Below are 17,845 nucleotides of genomic sequence, written 5' to 3' on the forward strand. Positions count from 1 at the left end.
AAGCAACACTTATTCAGAGTGTTAGCCATAAGCATTCTTGAACAAAATTCATGAATCAGTCTGCAGATTGGTCTGTATATCAGCCACAGATGCGATTTGAGGAGACAGGATGTGCTGTGTGAATGTCGTGGCTGGGCTCTTCAACCCCCATCCCCTACTCAGCACCTTGCAGGATGCAGAAGCCGATAATTACTGTCAGCTAAATTTAACAGTCTTGTAAACAGATACCAGGACCCACATTTCAATTGCCAAAAGCACTAAGATCTAACTGCTACCATTCAGCAGGTACTTTCTTGCTGTCACTACAGTCACTTCAGAACCCTCTGCACAGGTTGTGGTTATGGTAAATTCTGCAGAGATCCAGTCAAAAAGGTTTCAGGAGGCAAACTTCCAGTTCATACACAATAAAAAAAAGAAACCTTGATCAATAAAACTTAGTAAAATAACTGTTTAAATCACCTCAATAACTCCGATATCAGACACTTGTCATTCAAAGCTCATGTCAATAAGTATCATAGATAAACGTTCACTTCCAACCTTTCTTAATTCTCTCATCTGTCCATTCTGTACTTTACCAAAGGCCCTTAGGTTCTAGCAAACTAACACATTCAATCACTTCCTTTGCTACTGCTCAACAGTGGGTGGAACAATACTTCTGATTAGTTTACTTATTGAATAAGCCTTTCCGTCACTTTGACCCGTGCCATCCAGCAATCCCAGCCTAATCACGGGACAATACAGTGACTAATTAACCTACGAACTAGTAAATGTTTGGATTAGGGGAGGAAACTGGAGCACTCAGAGAAAACCCACATGCACACAGGAATACCTTACAGGCAGCGGCAGGAATTGAACCCGGGTCGTTGGTACTGTAGAGCCTAGTGCCATCCCGTCACTGCGGAAAAGGTATAAATCTTTGTATTGAGCCAAAAGTTAAGTTTATCTGCAAAATAGTACTATCAGCACATCAGGATGTCTGTGGCAGAATGCTGCCGACTGGCACATTCTCGGCTGCAGGAATACGTGATGAGGGACGCACTGAAACTTGGTGCAGCCACCGCAAGGGCCCGGTGGGGGAAGGACCACAGTTTAGGGCTCTTCTCCTGCGGGAGTGGGATGGATTGGGCAGCAGGAAGTATACCCCTCAACAATGGTTGTATTGTACAATATGAACCAGTAGAGTGCCACGTGAGTGGATGAAAGTTTTTAACTGTATAGAATGTAATGGTAATGTCTGTAAAGAATTTAGAGTTATTGAACAGTTACTGTAAATAATTTTATTGTCAATAAAGTATATTTTGATAATAAAAAAAGTCTGTAAAATAGTATCAAAACTGGCCCAGAAACAGCAAAGAGTCAAGCATCCTTACCTCTAATCTGATTCATAACAGAAACACCGTGCTCTGGACTCCAAAATTGTAATCACTGGCCAACTACAGCCCAGTACATCCTCATCCAATAGGTTATTAAAATAGTCATTTAAACTTCATTTTATCGTATCCAAGTACTGAGCCGATATCGTTTTTGGGAAACATGTCAGTCCTCTCCCTGTCGAACTTGCTCTTCAGTTGAGTGCAAATCCGTTTTAGATGGCAATGTAAGGCACAATGAAAGGGCAATTACTACACAGTCACATTGGCATCTCCAGAAAAGAGAATCTACAATGTACTCACATATCAGAACGTGAGCTTAAATGTGCCTGACTATATCAGCAGGCTAATTATTGCAAATTGTGCATGACAAATAGCATATCTTATTTAATAACAATTTATTTTTTATAAGACAACTGTACATAGGAAAATATTTTTACATTTAACCAGTCAGAAAGACGCAAAGATATGAAAGCATCTAGAAACAAATGGTTGAAATTAAGCCATGGCTTAACATGATTCAGTATAAATCCGTGAGACAAAGGCGAGGTGTGCCAGTTGGAAGACACAACAAAATACTGAGGTATCTGAAGTTTGTCATGATTTAAAAGAGAAAGAAGAATCAGAACAACATTGGAATAGTCAAACCTAGAAGTAATACAATTATGGATGAAGGTTTGAACGTTAAAAGCACTGCATTAAATGGACTCTAAATTTCAGCTCAAAATGACGCAGGTATCCAATCAGAAGTAGAAAGATGGGAAAAAACTCACGTATAATCTGTCAAAGCTTCATGCAGACAAACAAGCTACTAGATTTGTTAAAGGATTTATTACACCACTTATCAATATTTTATGTTGGCTTGCCACCAATAAAGAGTCATATACACCATAGACAAATACAGGTGTTATTGCTGCAAATAAGTAGCCTAGTCTCAACCATCAGCAATGTGATGGAAGTCTTAGTTGACAGGACTATCAAGAGACACTTATTCACCAATAACCTACTCAATAAAGTATAATTTGGATTTCACTATAAGGCATAGGAGCAGAATTAGGCCATTCGGCCCAAAGAATCTGCTCTACCATTCGATCATGGCTGATTTATTATCCCCTTCAATCCCATCTTCCTGCCTTCACCCCGTAACCTTTGACACCTTGACTAATCCAAGAACCGATCAAACTCAGCTTTAAGTATACTCGATGACTTGGCTTCTACAGCCGTCCATGGCAATGAAATCCACAGATTCACCACCCTCTGGCAAAAGAAATTCCTTCTCATCTCTGTTCTAAATGGATGTCCCTCTATTCTGAGGCTGTGCCTTCTGGTCCTAGACCCACCCACTATAGGAAATATCCTTTCCACATCCACTCTCTCTCAGCTTTTCAATAGCTAAACTCCAGCAAGTACAGGCCCAGGGCCATCAAACACTCCTTGTGCATTAACCCTTTCATTCCCATAATCATTCTTATGAACCTCCTCTGGACCTTCTCCAAAGACTACTCAGCTCAGATCACATCAGTTTTGGACCCAAGAGTTGAATTTGAGAGATGTGGAGGACTTGTCCTTGAGATCAAGGCAGCAGTTGACTAAGTGTGGCACCAAGCTGCCTGGTAAAACAGATATTAATGAGCATTGAAAGGAAAACACTCAAATGGCTGGAGTCATAGCTCACACAAAGGAAGATGGTTGTGGTTGGAGTCTATCATCTCTCTAGAAAAGGGGTTCGCAACCTGGGGTCGACAGGCCCCTTGGTTAATGGTTGGGGTCTATGAAATAAAGGTTTGGAACCCTTGCCCTGGAGCATCACTGCAGAAACTCATTGGGGCATGCACTTTGGTAGAGGAAATAAAAGTGTAGACTATTTCCTAAATGTATTCAGCAGCCTCTAGCATAAGATCACTAGTTCATCACTGATGACTGCTCAGTGTTCAAATCCAACTTCATTCCTCAGCTAATGAAGCAGCTGGTGCCTGTACACAGCAAAACATAAAAACAGTCGTGCTGGGCAAGTAACATTCACACCTCAAAAGGGTAAGGTATTGATCATTTTCAACAAAAAAAAGTCTAATCACCTACCCTTGACATTCAATGGCATCACCATTGCTAAAGTCCACCCCACCACCGCCACTATTATTATTCTGGGGGTGGGGGCGGCATCACCACTGACCACAAATTTGACTGGCAGCGCCACATAAATACCCCAAGCCTACAAGAGCAGGTCAGAAGCAAATGAGCCTCCACCCAAGACCTCCACAGGACACAAACCAGGAGTATGACAGAATACTTTCCACTGGCCTGGAAGTATGCAATGCCAATAGCTCACAAGAAGCTCAATATCATCCTGGACAAAGAAGCTGACTGGCACCCCATAAACTACCTTAAACATTCATTCCCTCCACCACTGATGCTGATTTCAAAACACATCACCCATCTCTCATCACCATTGGATGCAAGACCAAAAGATATAGGAGCAGAATTAGGCTATTTGGCTAATTGAGTCTTCTGCCATCGTATCAAGGCTGATGCATTTTTACCCTCAGCCCCAATCTCCGGCCTTCTCCCCATATCCCTTCATGCCCTGACCAATCAAGAATTTATCAACCTCTACCTTAAATATACGCAAAGACTTGACCTCCACAGCTGCCTGTGGCAAAGAATTCCAGATTCACCACTCACTGATGAAAGAAATTCCTCAGCTTCATTCTAAAAGGACACCGCTCTATTCTGAGGCTGTGTCCTCTGGTCCTACACACTTCTACCATCCTCTCCCACTTCCACTTTATCAAGCTCTTTCCCCATTCGAGAGGTTTCAATGAGATCTCCCCCTCATTCTTCTGCATTCTATTGAATACAGGTCCAGAGCCGTCAAATGTTCTTCATATGACAAACTGTTCAATCCTAGAATCATTTTCGTGAACCTCCTTTGAACCCTCGCTAGTTCAGCACATCCTTCATAAGATAAGGGGCCCAAAACTGCTCGCAATATTCCAAGTGAGTCCTCACCAGTGCTTTATAAAGCCTCAACATTACATCCTTGCATTTAAGGAATCCTGCACACGGACTCCCAAGTCCCTTTGCATCTCAGATTTTTTAATTTTCTCTCCATTCAGAAAATAGTCTACATTTTTATTTCTTCTACCAAAGCACATGGCCATACATTTCCTGACACTGTATTCCACCTGCCACTTCTTTTCCCATTATTCTAATCTGTTTAAGTCCATCTGTAGCTTCCCTTCTTCCTCAAAACTACCAGCCCCTCCACCTATATCTGTATCATCCGCAAACTTTGCAACAAAGCCATCAATTCCATCATCCAAATCATTGACACATAGTGTGAGAAGCAGTCCAAACACCAGACCCCTGTGGAATACCCACTAGTCATTGGCTCCCTCTTTGCCTCCTGCCAATTTGGTTTTGTTGCAAAGTTTGCACAGATAGGTGGAGGGACATGTGCTTTTAACACCTTAAGCAGCTTCATGTGTGGTACTTTGTCAAAGGCCGTCTGAAAATCCAAGTACGCAACATCAACCAATTCTTTGTGTATCCTGCTTGTTACTTCTTCAAATAATTCCAACAGATTTGTCAGGCAAAATTTTCCCTTGAGGAAAGCATGCTGATTAAATCCTGGAAGTCCATGCCGAACAGTAATGTGGCTGTATCTTTATCAGAAGGACTACAGCAGTTCAAGGAGGTGACTCGCCATCATTACCTGCAATTACCAAACCAGCAAAGTTTAAGTGCTAAAAAGGAATATGGTAAAACTCCAATAATTCAGCACCGTAGGGATCCTCAAAATCTTAGCTACTGGTGATGACTGTTCACAAAACTGCCAACCTCAAAACAGTGCTCCAATCTGAAACCTTACCTCGAGGCAATGACGTTGCGGCCTTAGATATTAAAATGTATACCTGCCAGTTAGGTCAGTATCTAATTTAGTGAACTCTATCATGCTTTTCACAGATCCAAACATTTCCAAGCACCAGTGCAACACTTACAACAGAGACATCTTACGTAAGGGGTTCACTGGTTCCCTCTTACTAATGACATTGCAGTTAAACATTTCCGGAATATTTGGGAAACTTTCCATCACTAGGCAGCCAAGGGGAAAATCAATTTTTAAAAGATAAATTATCAATGCAACAAGTCAATAACTTATGGACGTAGTAAGTTCCAAAATATAATTGTATATATAATAGTAATGTAACAAAAGTAAGTAAAATCCATGGATTGGAATTAACTGATCAGCTTTGTCAAAGTTCTTGGATAGCTGACATGGCAAAAGATGTCGTCAAAACAATATCCGTAAGAGCTTACTGCTCGAAGTATGCTAGAGGTGGAAACGGTATGGCAATAGGACAGGCTAGAGGCTCCACAACCTACACCATTAGAAATACGTCACCCAACAAGTGATTTGTGTCAGCTGGTTACATATTAAAAGAACAAGTTACAATGATTGAGCACAAAGCTCCATTAAAATGCTATTACCTTTCTTAGTTCCACTGTAACTTCATTTCGGTGCCTTCTCATCGTCTGTAACAGAATAACAACCACACAGAATTAATCAACTTTCTCAACAAATTTCTGTGGTGGTAATGTGCTATAAAGTAGTGAACGTTTAGTTGTACTCTCTCTAACAAGTCAGTTTAATATCAGGCTGTTAAATATTGCCCACGTTGAAATACACATACGCAGTTCTACCATTTAGATTGTTATTAATCTGCATGGACATAGGCCTTTCTGCCCATTGAGACCATGCTGATCATTGGCACTACTCCTACAGTAATCCCATTTTAAATTAATCCTACATTCCCCTCAACTTTCCCAGATCCACTTACTCACACACTAGGAGCCAATTTAATGGCTAATTAACCAACCAAACCCACATCTTCTGGATGTCAGAGGAAACCAGACACAGGGGGCAGGGCAGGGTGGGAACCCATGTTCTCACTCGGACAATGCGCAAACTTCACACCGAGGGTAAAGACTGAATGAGGCTCAACACAGCCAAGCAGCAGCAACAGCTTTACTGGCTGTGCCACTGTGCCAACCTAAACTTCAGTCCACAACCTTTAACAAAAATCAGTTATAACATTTCCAAGTTAACAAGTTATTTTTGGAATGCTGAGTTACAGACTTCCACTTTATTCTGCATTAAATGCTTCCTGTAAATTCTCTCAACCACTTGTGACCTTGTATCCTTCTGCTCTGAACTCACCCTCCAGTGGAAATCATTTTCTGCTCTATACTTGTCTTTATCCCCATCATGTAAGTGGGATTGCTCTACTAAGCAAAATTTGTCTCCTTAACTCTGCAAAGTAAACATGCTCTTGTTTGGTCAGGAAAATATAGACCAGAAAACAGACCGCATGTTGGAGCCAGGCTGAAGCACACAGTGAGCAAATTAAGTTTCTTTTGCTTGCGTCTTTAGGGATAAGAGGGGAGATAAGGTGGAGAGAGTTACGAGGGGGAGTGGTGCAACAAGGGGGCTGCATCACAGTTCACTGGGGCATATACTACAACAGTAGCCATGATAAATCTGACCTCTTACAGAACTAAGAACAAAGCTTGAACTGTAATTCCCCTAAGAGAACCACAACTTTGTTGTGTTTTGGAGGCTTGTGTGACTCAATGACCCAGAGAGCCATGTCAGGGCCTTGTGCTTTACCTCTTGTTAGGGTCACCCATACCAAATAGGTCGAAGGGTAGAGGCCAGACTAAGAATAGACTGCTGGTCCACCAATTTCAGCTCAGGGTTAACAACCCTGACTGGTCAAAATGATGGAGGACCTTCATTGCTGGCCAAATCGGCAGTGGCGTAACAGACAGTAAGTATGTACTGTGATTGTATTCAAAATAAACATTCAGTTCATATAGAGTATTAATGAAATGAGAAAATGGTCCATTGATGAGCTGGTGTGGTCAGTTTACTCAGGCAACCTGACCTCGTTATTTTGTGTGAAGAGTTTTCACGCTCCCTACTGCCTTATCATCTGTGTCACAGGTAGAAACTGCATTCTACACTTATTTCCATTACGTTCAACATTAACACAATAAAAGCTTTGTGCAACAAATTTCAATTCCGTTACTAGCACATGCAGATAATACTTTAAAACCCAAACTTGGTATACGGTATTGTCCGCCTGCACAGAAGGAGAGAACGTATCGCAAGAAACCATATAACACAGCAGAAATGATCCTACTTTCCCCAACATCCCTCAGTTTACTTCTCACTCGCTTCTTATACTGAGCGGGTCAGACACAGCCACACAGAAGAGCGATGGTACAGTGTGTATGCGGACGTGTAGAAGGGGAGAGGGCACAAAACAACTGTGGGGGTGGGAGAGGGAGTACAGGTGTCTGGAAGAGGGAAGGTGAGTGAACAGGGTGAGGAGAGAAAGGGAATGTGGCACGGGGGATGGAGAAACAGGTAGGAAGCACGATCAACATCTAAGGATACGTGTAATTAGTGGGCCTGTGATGGGGAGCAGTGTAGGGTTGGAACGGGGCGGAGTGAATTAGTGCAGAGGAAATGAGACATCAGTATGATGAGAGAAGGGGATTCATGGGGTGATAGGCAGAGAGGGAACAGCAGGGACCAAGGGGCAGATAGTGGCAGGGTTCCAAGGATTGGGGCCTTTAGGGATTGCTGGCTGTGATACACGCCGTTGGAGGAGGAAGAATGGGAGTTTCCGGGATGATGGGCACTTTGGGTGGAAGTGGAGGATGGAGATGGGAAGGGGCTGGTGAAGGAGCAAGAGGGAGGTTGGGGGAGGGGAGTGAGGGAGCAGGGAGGGTAGGGCGATGGGGGCTTCAGCAAGAGGGGCGAGGGGGCTGATGGTGAACTGGGGACAGAGGGGGAGCAGTGCTAGCTGGGTGTTGGGGGGGGGAGGTGTTAGGGTTGGGGAGAAGAGTGGGGAGGTGGACCAGGTGGTGGGTGTGGGTGTTGGGGGGAGTTGAGGGGGGGAGGTGGGTGAGTGCCAGGGAGGGGTAGAGAGGTGGGAATGGGGGCAGTGGGGAGAAGGGAGCTTGGGGGGGAGAGGGAAGGGAGGTGGGAGAAGGAGAGTGGGGGAGGGGGGGTGTTGGGGGAGGAGGGGTGTTGCGGAGAGGGGTGGGAGGGGGAGAGGGGTGGGTGTTGGGGTGAGAGGGAGAGCGGGGTGGGTGTTGGGGAGAGGGGGAGCGGGGTGGGTGTTGGGGAGAGGGGGAGCGGGGTGGGTGATGGGGAGAGAGGGGGAGCGGGGTGGGTGTTGGGGAGAGAGGGGGAGCGGGGTGGGTGTTGGGGAGAGAGGGGGAGCGGGGTGGGTGTTGGGGAGAGAGGGGGAGCGGGGTGGGTGTTGGGGAGAGAGGGGGAGCGGGGTGGGTGTTGGGGTGAGAGGGGGAGCCGGGTGGGTGTCGGGGTGAGAGGGGGAGCGAGGTGGGTGTCGGGGTGAGAGGGGGAGCGAGGTGAGGGGAGCGAGGTGGGTGTTGGGGAGAGGGGGGAGCGAGGTGGGTGTTGGGGAGAGGGGGAGCGAGGTGGGTGTTGGAGTGAGAGGGGGAGCGAGGTGGGTGTTGGGGAGAGGGGGAGCGAGGTGGGTGTTGGGGAGAGGGGGAGCGAGGTGGGTGTTGGGGAGAGGGGGAGCGAGGTGGGTGTCGGGGGGAGAGGGGGAGCGAGGTGGGTGTCGGGGGGAGAGGGGGAGCGAGGTGGGTGTCGGGGTGAGAGGGGGAGCGAGGTGGGTGTCGGGGTGAGAGGGGGAGCGAGGAGGGTGTCGGGGTGAGAGGGGGAGCGAGGTGGGTGTCGGGGTGAGAGGGGGAGCGAGGTGGGTGTCGGGGTGAGAGGGGGAGCGAGGTGGGTGTCGGGGTGAGAGGGGGAGCGAGGTGGGTGTCGGGGTGAGAGGGGGAGCGAGGTGGGTGTCGGGGTGAGAGGGGGAGCGAGGTGGGGGGAGCGAGGTGAGGGGAGCGAGGTGGGTGTTGGGGAGAGGGGGGGAGCGAGGTGGGTGTTGGGGAGAGGGGGAGCGAGGTGGGTGTTGGAGTGAGAGGGGGAGCGAGGTGGGTGTTGGAGTGAGAGGGGGAGCGAGGTGGGTGTTGGGGAGAGGGGGAGCGAGGTGGGTGTCGGGGTGAGAGGGGGAGCGAGGTGGGGGGAGCGAGGTGAGGGGAGCGAGGTGGGTGTTGGGGAGAGGGGTGGAGCGAGGTGGGTGTTGGGGAGAGGGGGGGAGCGAGGTGGGTGTTGGGGAGAGGGGGGGAGCGAGGTGGGTGTTGGAGTGAGAGGGGGAGCGAGGTGGGTGTTGGGGAGAGGGGGAGCGAGGTGGGTGTTGGGGAGAGGGGGAGCGAGGTGGGTGTTGGGGAGAGGGGGAGCGAGGTGGGTGTTGGGGAGAGGGGGAGCGAGGTGGGTGTTGGGGAGAGGGGGAGCGAGGTGGGTGTTGGGGAGAGGGGGAGCGAGGTGGGTGTTGGGGAGAGGGGGAGCGAGGTGGGTGTTGGGGAGAGGGGGAGCGAGGTGGGTGTTGGGGAGAGGGGGAGCGAGGTGGGTGTTGGGGAGAGGGGGAGCGAGGTGGGTGTTGGGGAGAGGGGGAGCGAGGTGGGTGTTGGGGAGAGGGGGAGCGAGGTGGGTGTTGGGGAGAGGGGGAGCGAGGTGGGTGTTGGGGAGAGGGGGAGCGAGGTGGGTGTTGGGGAGAGGGGGAGCGAGGTGGGTGTTGGGGAGAGGGGGAGCGAGGTGTGTGTTGGGGAGAGGGGGAGCGAGGTGGGTGTTGGGGAGAGGGGGAGCGAGGTGGGTGTTGGGGAGAGGGGGAGCGAGGTGGGTGTTGGGGAGAGGGGGAGCGAGGTGGGTATTGGGGAGAGGGGGAGCGAGGTGGGTATTGGGGAGTGAGGTGGGTGTTGGGGTGAGAGGGGGAGCGAGGTGGGTGTTGGGGTGAGAGGGGGAGCGAGGTGGGTGTTGGGGAGGGGGGAGCGAGGTGGGTGTTGGGGAGAGGGGGAGCGAGGTGGGTGTTGGGGAGAGGGGGAGCGAGGTGGGTGTTGGGGAGAGGGGGAGCGAGGTGGGTGTTGGGGTGAGAGGGGGAGCGAGGTGGATGGGGTGAGAGGGGGAGCTAGGTGGGTGTTGGGGAGAGGGGGGAGCGAGGTGAGTGTTGGGGAGAGGGGGGAGCGAGGTGGGTGTTGGGGAGGGGGGAGCGAGGTGGGTGTTGGGGAGAGGGGGGAGCGAGGTGGATGTTGCGGAGAGGGGGGGAGCGAGGTGGGTGTTGGGGAGAGTGGGAGCGAGGTGGGTGTTGGGGAGAGTGGGAGCGAGGTGGGTGTTGGGGAGAGAGGGGGAGCGAGGTGGGTGTTGGGGAGAGAGGGGGAGCGAGGTGGAGGAAGTGAGGTGGGTGTTGGGGTGAGAGGGGGAGTGAGGTGGGTGTTGGGGTGAGAGGGGGAGCTAGGTGGGTGTTGGGGAGAGTGGGAGCGAGGTGGGTGTTGGGGAGAGAGGGGGAGCGAGGTGGGTGTTGGGGAGAGAGGGGGAGCAAGGTGGAGGAAGTGAGGTGGGTGTTGGGGTGAGAGGGGGAGCTAGGTGGGTGTTGGGGAGAGGGGGAGCGAGGTGGGTGTTGGGGAGAGGGGGAGCGAGGTGGGTGTTGGGGTGAGAGGGGGAGCGAGGTGGGTGTTGGGGTGAGAGGGGGAGCGAGGTGGGTGTTGGGGTGAGAGGGGGAGCGAGGTGGGTGTTGGGGTGAGAGGGGGAGCGAGGTGGGTGTTGGGGTGAGAGGGGGAGCGAGGTGGGTGTTGGGGTGAGAGGGGGAGCGAGGTGGGTGTTGGGGTGAGAGGGGGAGCGAGGTGGGTGTTGGGGTGAGAGGGGGAGCGAGGTGGGTGTTGGGGTGAGAGGGGGAGCGAGGTGGGTGTTGGGGTGAGAGGGGGAGCGAGGTGGGTGTTGGGGTGAGAGGGGGAGCGAGGTGGGTGTTGGGGAGAGGGGGAGCGAGGTGGGTATTGGGGAGGGGGGAGCGAGGTGGGTGTTTTGGAGAGAGGGAGCGAGGTGGGGGGAGTGAGGTGGGTGTTGGGGTGAGAGGGGGAGCGAGGTGGATGTTGGGGTGAGAGGGGGAGCTAGGTGGGTGTTGGGGTGGGGGGAGCGAGGTGGGTGTTGGGGAGAGGGGGGAGCAAGGTGGGTGTTGGGGAGAGGTGGGGAGCCAGGTAGGTGTTGGGGAGAGGGGGGAGCGAGGTGGGTGTTGGGGAGAGTGGGAGCGAGGTGGGTGTTGGGGAGAGTGGGAGCGAGGTGGGTGTTGGGGAGAGTGGGAGCGAGGTGGGTGTTGGGGAGAGGTGGAGCGAGGTGGGTGTTGGGGAGAGGGGGAGCGAGGTGGGTATTGGGAAGAGGGGGAGCGAGGTGGGTATTGGGGAGAGGGGGAGCGAGGTGGGGGGAGTGAGGTGGGTGTTGGGGTGAGAGGGGGAGCGAGGTGGGTGTTGGGGTGAGAGGGGGAGCGAGGTGGGTGTTGGGGAGAGGGGGAGCGAGGTGGGTGTTGGGGAGAGGGGGAGCGAGGTGGGTGTTGGGGAGAGGGGGAGCGAGGTGGGTATTGGGGAGAGGGGGAGCGAGGTGGGTGTTTTGGAGAGGGGGAGCGAGGTGGGGGGAGTGAGGTGGGTGTTGGGGTGAGAGGGGGTGCGAGGTGGATGGGGTGAGAGGGGGAGCTAGGTGGGTGTTGGGGAGAGGGGGGAGCGAGGTGAGTGTTGGGGAGAGGGGGGAGCGAGGTGGGTGTTGGGGTGAGAGGGGGAGCTAGGTGGGTGTTGGGGAGAGGGGGAGCGAGGTGGGTGTTGGGGAGAGGGGGAGCGAGGTGGGTGTTGGGGAGAGTGGGTGCGTGGTGGGTGTTGGGGAGAGGGGGAGCGAGGTGGGTGTTGGGGTGAGAGGGGGAGCGAGGTGGGTGTTGGGGTGAGAGGGGGAGCGAGGTGGGTGTTGGGGTGAGAGGGGGAGCGAGGTGGGTGTTGGGGTGAGAGGGGGAGCGAGGTGGGTGTTGGGGTGAGAGGGGGAGCGAGGTGGGTGTTGGGGTGAGAGGGGGAGCGAGGTGGGTGTTGGGGTGAGAGGGGGAGCGAGGTGGGTGTTGGGGAGAGGGGGAGCGAGGTGGGTATTGGGGAGAGGGGGAGCGAGGTGGGTGTTTTGGAGAGGGGGAGCGAGGTGGGGGGAGTGAGGTGGGTGTTGAGGTGAGAGGGGGAGCGAGGTGGATGTTGGGGTGAGAGGGGGAGCTAGGTGGGTGTTGGGGAGAGGGGGGAGCGAGGTGGGTGTTAGGGAGAGGGGGGAGCGAGGTGGGTGTTGGGGAGAGTGGGAGCGAGGTGGGTGTTGGGGAGAGAGGGGGAGCGAGGTGGGTGTTGGGGAGAGAGGGGGAGCGAGGTGGGTGTTGGGGAGAGAGGGGGAGCGAGGTGGGTGTTGGGGAGAGAGGGGGAGTGAGGTGGGTGTTGGGGAGAGAGGGGGAGCGAGGTGGGTGTTGGGGTGAGAGGGGGAGCGAGGTGGGTGTTGGGGTGAGAGGGGGAGCGAGGTGGGTGTTGGGGAGAGGAGGAGCGAGGTGGGTGTTGGGGAGAGGGGGAGCGAGGTAGGTGTTGGGGAGAGGGGGGAGCGAGGTGGGTGTTGGGGAGAGAGGGGGAGCGAGGTGGGTGTTGGGGTGAGAGGGGGAGCGAGGTGGGTGTTGGGGTGAGAGGGGGAGCGAGGTGGGTGTTGGTGTGAGAGGGGGAGCGAGGTGGGTGTTGGGGTGAGAGGGGGAGCGAGGTGGGTGTTGGGGTGAGAGGGGGAGCGAGGTGGGTGTTGGGGAGAGGGGGAGCGAGGTGGGTGTTGGTGTGAGAGGGGGAGCGAGGTGGGTGTTGGGGTGAGAGGGGGAGCGAGGTGGGTGTTGGGGAGAGGGGGAGCGAGGTGGGTGGTGGGGAGAGGGGGAGCGAGGTGGGTGTTGGGGAGAGGGGGAGCGAGGTGGGCGTTGGGGAGAGGGGGAGCGAGGTGGGGGGAGTGAGGTGGGTGTTGGGGTGAGAGGGGGAGTGTGTTGGGGTGAGAGGGGGAGTGAGGTGGGTGTTGGGGTGAGAGGGGGAGTGAGGTGGGTGTTGAGGTGAGAGGGGGAGCTAGGTGGGTGTTGGGGAGAGTGGGAGCGAGGTGGGTGTTGGGGAGAGAGGGGGAGCGAGGTGGGTGTTGGGGTGAGAGGGGGAGCGAGGTGGGTGTTGCGGAGAGTGGGAGAGAGGTGGGTGTTGGGGAGAGGGGGAGCGAGGTGGGTGTTGGGGTGAGAGGGGGAGCGAGGTGGGTGTTGGGGTGAGAGGGGGAGCGAGGTGGGTGTTGGGGTGAGGGGGGAGCGAGGTGGGTGTTGGTGTGAGAGGGGGAGCGAGGTGGGTGTTGGGGTGAGAGGGGGAGCGAGGTGGGTGTTGGGGTGAGAGGGGGAGCGAGGTGGGTGTTGGGGTGAGAGGGGGAGCGAGGTGGGTGTTGGGGTGAGAGGGGGAGCGAGGTGGGTGTTGGGGAGAGGGGGAGCGAGGTGGGTGTTGGGGAGAGGGGGAGAGAGGTGGGTGTTGGGGAGAGGGGGAGCGAGGTGGGTGTTGGGGAGAGGGGGAGCGAGGTGGGTGTTGGGGAGGGGGGAGCGAGGTGGGGGTTGGGGTGAGAGGGGGAGTGAGGTGGGTGTTGGGGTGAGAGGGGGAGTGAGGTGGGTGTTGAGGTGAGAGGGGGAGTGAGGTGGGTGTTGGAGAGAGGGGGAGCGAGGTGGGTGTTGGAGAGAGGGGGAGCGAGGTGGGTGTTTTGGAGAGAGGGAGCGAGGTGGGGGGAGTGAGGTGGGTGTTGGGGTGGGGGGAGCGAGGGGGGTGTTGGGGTGGGGGGAGCGAGGGGGGTGTTGGGGTGAGAGGGGGAGCGAGGTGGGGGGAGTGAGGTGGGTGTTGGGGTGAGAGGGGGAGTGAGGTGGGTGTTGGGGTGAGAGGAGGAGCTAGGTGGGTGTTGGGGAGAGGGGGGCTAGGTGGGTGTTGGGGAGAGGGGGGGCTAGGTGGGTGTTGGGGAGAGGGGGGGCTAGGTGGGTGTTGGGGCGAGGGGGAGCGAGGTGGGGGGAATGAGGTGGGTGTTGGGGTGAGAGGGGGAGCTAGGTGGGTGTTGGGGAGAGGGGGGGCTAGGTGGGTGTTGGGGAGAGGGGGGGCTAGGTGGGTGTTGGGGTGAGAGGGGGAGCTAGGTGGGTGTTGGGGAGGGGGGGGCTAGGTGGGTGTTGGGGTGAGAGGGGGAGTGAGGTGGGTGTTGGGGAGAGGGGGAGTGAGGTGGGTGTTGGGGAGAGGGGGAGCGAGGTGGGGAGAGGGGGAGCGAGGTGGGTGTTGGGGAGAGGGGGAGCGAGGTGGGTGTTGGGGAGAGGGGGAGCGAGGTGGGGGGAGTGAGGTGTGTGTTGGGGTGAGAGGGGGTGCTAGGTGGGTGTTGGGGAGAGGGGAGGCTAGGTGGGTGTTGGGGAGAGGGGGGCTAGGTGGGTGTTGGGGAGGGGGGGCTAGGTGGGTGTTGGGGAGAGGGGGAGCGAGGTGGGGGGAGTGAGGTGGGTGTTGGGGTGAGAGGGGGAGCTAGGTGGGTGTTGGGGTGAGAGGGGGAGCTAGGTGGGTGTTGGGGTGAGAGGGGGAGCTAGGTGGGTGTTGGGGTGAGAGGGGGAGCTAGGTGGGTGTTGGAGAGGGGGAGCTAGGTGGGTGTTGGGGAGGGGGGGCTAGGTGGGTGTTGGGGAGGGAGGGGGCTAGGTGGGTCTTGGGGAGAGGGGGAGCGAGGTGGGGGGAGTGAGGTGGGTGTTGGGGAGAGTGGGGGCTCGGTGGGTGTTGGGGAGAGGGGGAGCGAGGTGGGGGGAGTGAGGTGGGTGTTGGGGTGAGAGGGGGAGCTAGGTGGGTGTTGGGGTGAGAGGGGGAGCTAGGTGGGTGTTGGGGAGGGGGGGGCTAGGTGGGTGTTGGGGAGGGAGGGGGCTAGGTGGGTGTTGGGGAGAGGGGGAGCGAGGTGGGGGGAGTGAGGTGGGTGTTGGGGAGGGGGGGCTAGGTGGGTGTTGGGGTGAGAGGGGGAGCGAGGTGGGTGTTGGGGAGAGGGGGAGTGAGGTGGGTGTTGGGGAGAGGGGGAGCGAGGTGGGGAGAGGGGGAGCGAGGTGGGTGTTGGGGAGAGGGGGAGCGAGGTGGGGGGAGTGAGGTGTGTGTTGGGGTGAGAGGGGGTGCTAGGTGGGTGTTGGGGAGAGGGGAGGCTAGGTGGGTGTTGGGGAGAGGGGGGCTAGGTGGGTGTTGGGGAGGGGGGGCTAGGTGGGTGTTGGGGAGAGGGGGAGCGAGGTGGGGGGAGTGAGGTGGGTGTTGGGGTGAGAGGGGGAGCTAGGTGGGTGTTGGGGTGAGAGGGGGAGCTAGGTGGGTGTTGGGGTGAGAGGGGGAGCTAGGTGGGTGTTGGGGTGAGAGGGGGAGCTAGGTGGGTGTTGGAGAGGGGGAGCTAGGTGGGTGTTGGGGAGGGGGGGCTAGGTGGGTGTTGGGGAGGGAGGGGGCTAGGTGGGTCTTGGGGAGAGGGGGAGCGAGGTGGGGGGAGTGAGGTGGGTGTTGGGGAGAGTGGGGGCTCGGTGGGTGTTGGGGAGAGGGGGAGCGAGGTGGGGGGAGTGAGGTGGGTGTTGGGGTGAGAGGGGGAGCTAGGTGGGTGTTGGGGTGAGAGGGGGAGCTAGGTGGGTGTTGGGGAAGGGGGAGCTAGGTGGGTGTTGGGGAGGGGGGGGCTAGGTGGGTGTTGGGGAGGGAGGGGGCTAGGTGGGTGTTGGGGAGAGGGGGAGCGAGGTGGGGGGAGTGAGGTGGGTGTTGGGGAGGGGGGGCTAGGTGGGTGTTGGGGAGAGGGGGAGCGAGGTGGGGGGAGTGAGGTGGGTGTTGGGGTGAGAGGGGGAGCTAGGTGGGTGTTGGGGTGAGAGGGGGAGCTAGGTGGGTGTTGGGGTGAGAGGGGGAGCTAGGTGGGTGTTGGGGAGGGGGGGCTAGGTGGGTGTTGGGGAGGGAGGGGGCTAGGTGGGTCTTGGGGAGAGGGGGAGCGAGGTGGGGGGAGTGAGGTGGGTGTTGGGGAGAGTGGGGGCTCGGTGGGTGTTGGGGAGAGGGGGAGCGAGGTGGGGGGAGTGAGGTGGGTGTTGGGGTGAGAGGGGGAGCTAGGTGGGTGTTGGGGTGAGAGGGGGAGCTAGGTGGGTGTTGGGGAGGGGGGGGCTAGGTGGGTGTTGGGGAGGGAGGGGGCTAGGTGGGTGTTGGGGAGAGGGGGAGCGAGGTGGGGGGAGTGAGGTGGGTGTTGGGGAGGGGGGGCTAGGTGGGTGTTGGGGAGAGGGGGAGCGAGGTGGGGGGAGTGAGGTGGGTGTTGGGGTGAGAGGGGGAGCTAGGTGGGTGTTGGGGTGAGAGGGGGAGCTAGGTGGGTGTTGGGGAGGGGGGGGCTAGGTGGGTGTTGGGGAGGGAGGGGGCTAGGTGGGTGTTGGGGAGAGGGGGAGCGAGGTGGGGGGAGTGAGGTGGGTGTTGGGGAGAGTGGGGGCTCGGTGGGTGTTGGGGAGAGGGGGAGTGAGGTGGGTGTTGGGGTATGGTGAGGGAGTGGAAGTAGATGAGGAGGAGTGAGTGGGGAGGGCTGAACGTGGAGGGGTGGGGTGTGCGTGGAGTGACGATGGGGTGTGCAGCGGCCACGGGGTGTCTAGTGTTTATGACTCGCACCCTCACCTCGCCCGGGATCTGGCAGGAACGTCGTTAGTCCCGGGCAGGGACGGGGCCTACAAGCAGGGTGCGTCTCCGGCTGCGGATAGCCGCACTGAACCCAGTCATCCCGGGAGCTGTCGGGCTCAAGCGCTTTGGCTTGCCAGGCGCCGCCAACAACATTCCCTGGGTCGCTCCGTCGGCGGCAGCGCCCAGTCCAGCGCAGGCCGCAGGCCTCAGGCCTCGCCGGCCCACCCAACTCCACGGGCCGCGGGTCCCGATTTCACCCTGGCCCGGGACTGCTCACCTCGACATCGCGGCCCTTGTTCTTGAAGCTTTTGATGCGGTGGTTCTCGGCGGCGCTACTGTCGGCCATCGCGCTGCTCCGCTCCTCCCGCCACCCAGGAAATGAGAGAATGTTCCACAACCGGAGCTACCGGCGGCTGCCAGCAGGCGGCGACAACTCGCCCCTGTGTTAACGGCAGCCGCCAGCAGAGGGCAGCAGGCACCGGGACTCCGGGGCCAAGGGAATGTCTCGGGAGAGTGGCCTGACAATTAGCAGCTGCAGTTGCGTGTCTCGCCAGTAGGCGGCGTGTGTGGCGGGGAAGAGGGCGGAGACCGCGCTGTGTCATTGGCTGAGCATTGACCACCAGGGAGGGATAACATCGTGCAAACAGCGGCAATCTGATAACCTCCTCAACCAAACGCCAGCCGCTATGATACCTCCAAGATGTGTCTGATAGCTGCGAGTTGTTGTGATAAATAACCCTGCTTTCGATTGCCCGGCAGGAAAGAATACTTGGATACCAATAGAAGCCACTTCGACCTGTGGCGAGGAAAACGCAGGCTCGGTTATTGAACTGAATGAGAAACAAGTGTTTCCCGCGAGGTTCGGTAAAATACAAGCTGTTTCGCGTCTTGTGGTGATG

At 56.4% G+C, this 17,845-nt stretch overlaps 1 protein-coding gene across 1 annotated transcript in view; it reads right to left on the minus strand.

Annotated features, from left to right (window-relative positions):
* kpna3 (karyopherin alpha 3 (importin alpha 4)) overlaps positions 1-17,831 on the minus strand; it is a 115,618-nt gene extending 97,787 nt beyond the window's left edge. Inside the window, exons 1-2 of the mRNA XM_063051105.1 lie at positions 17,224-17,831; positions 5,859-5,903 (exon numbers count right to left, since the gene is read on the minus strand). Of these exons, the coding sequence (XP_062907175.1) occupies positions 5,859-5,903; positions 17,224-17,292 (114 nt within the window). The 5' untranslated portion in view covers positions 17,293-17,831. The remainder of the gene's footprint in view (positions 1-5,858; positions 5,904-17,223) is intronic.
* Positions 17,832-17,845: the final 14 nt, after the last annotated feature.

The sequence above is a fragment of the Mobula hypostoma genome, chromosome 6, assembly GCF_963921235.1.
Source record: "Mobula hypostoma chromosome 6, sMobHyp1.1, whole genome shotgun sequence".
In the NCBI taxonomy this organism is placed as follows: domain Eukaryota; kingdom Metazoa; phylum Chordata; class Chondrichthyes; order Myliobatiformes; family Myliobatidae; genus Mobula; species Mobula hypostoma.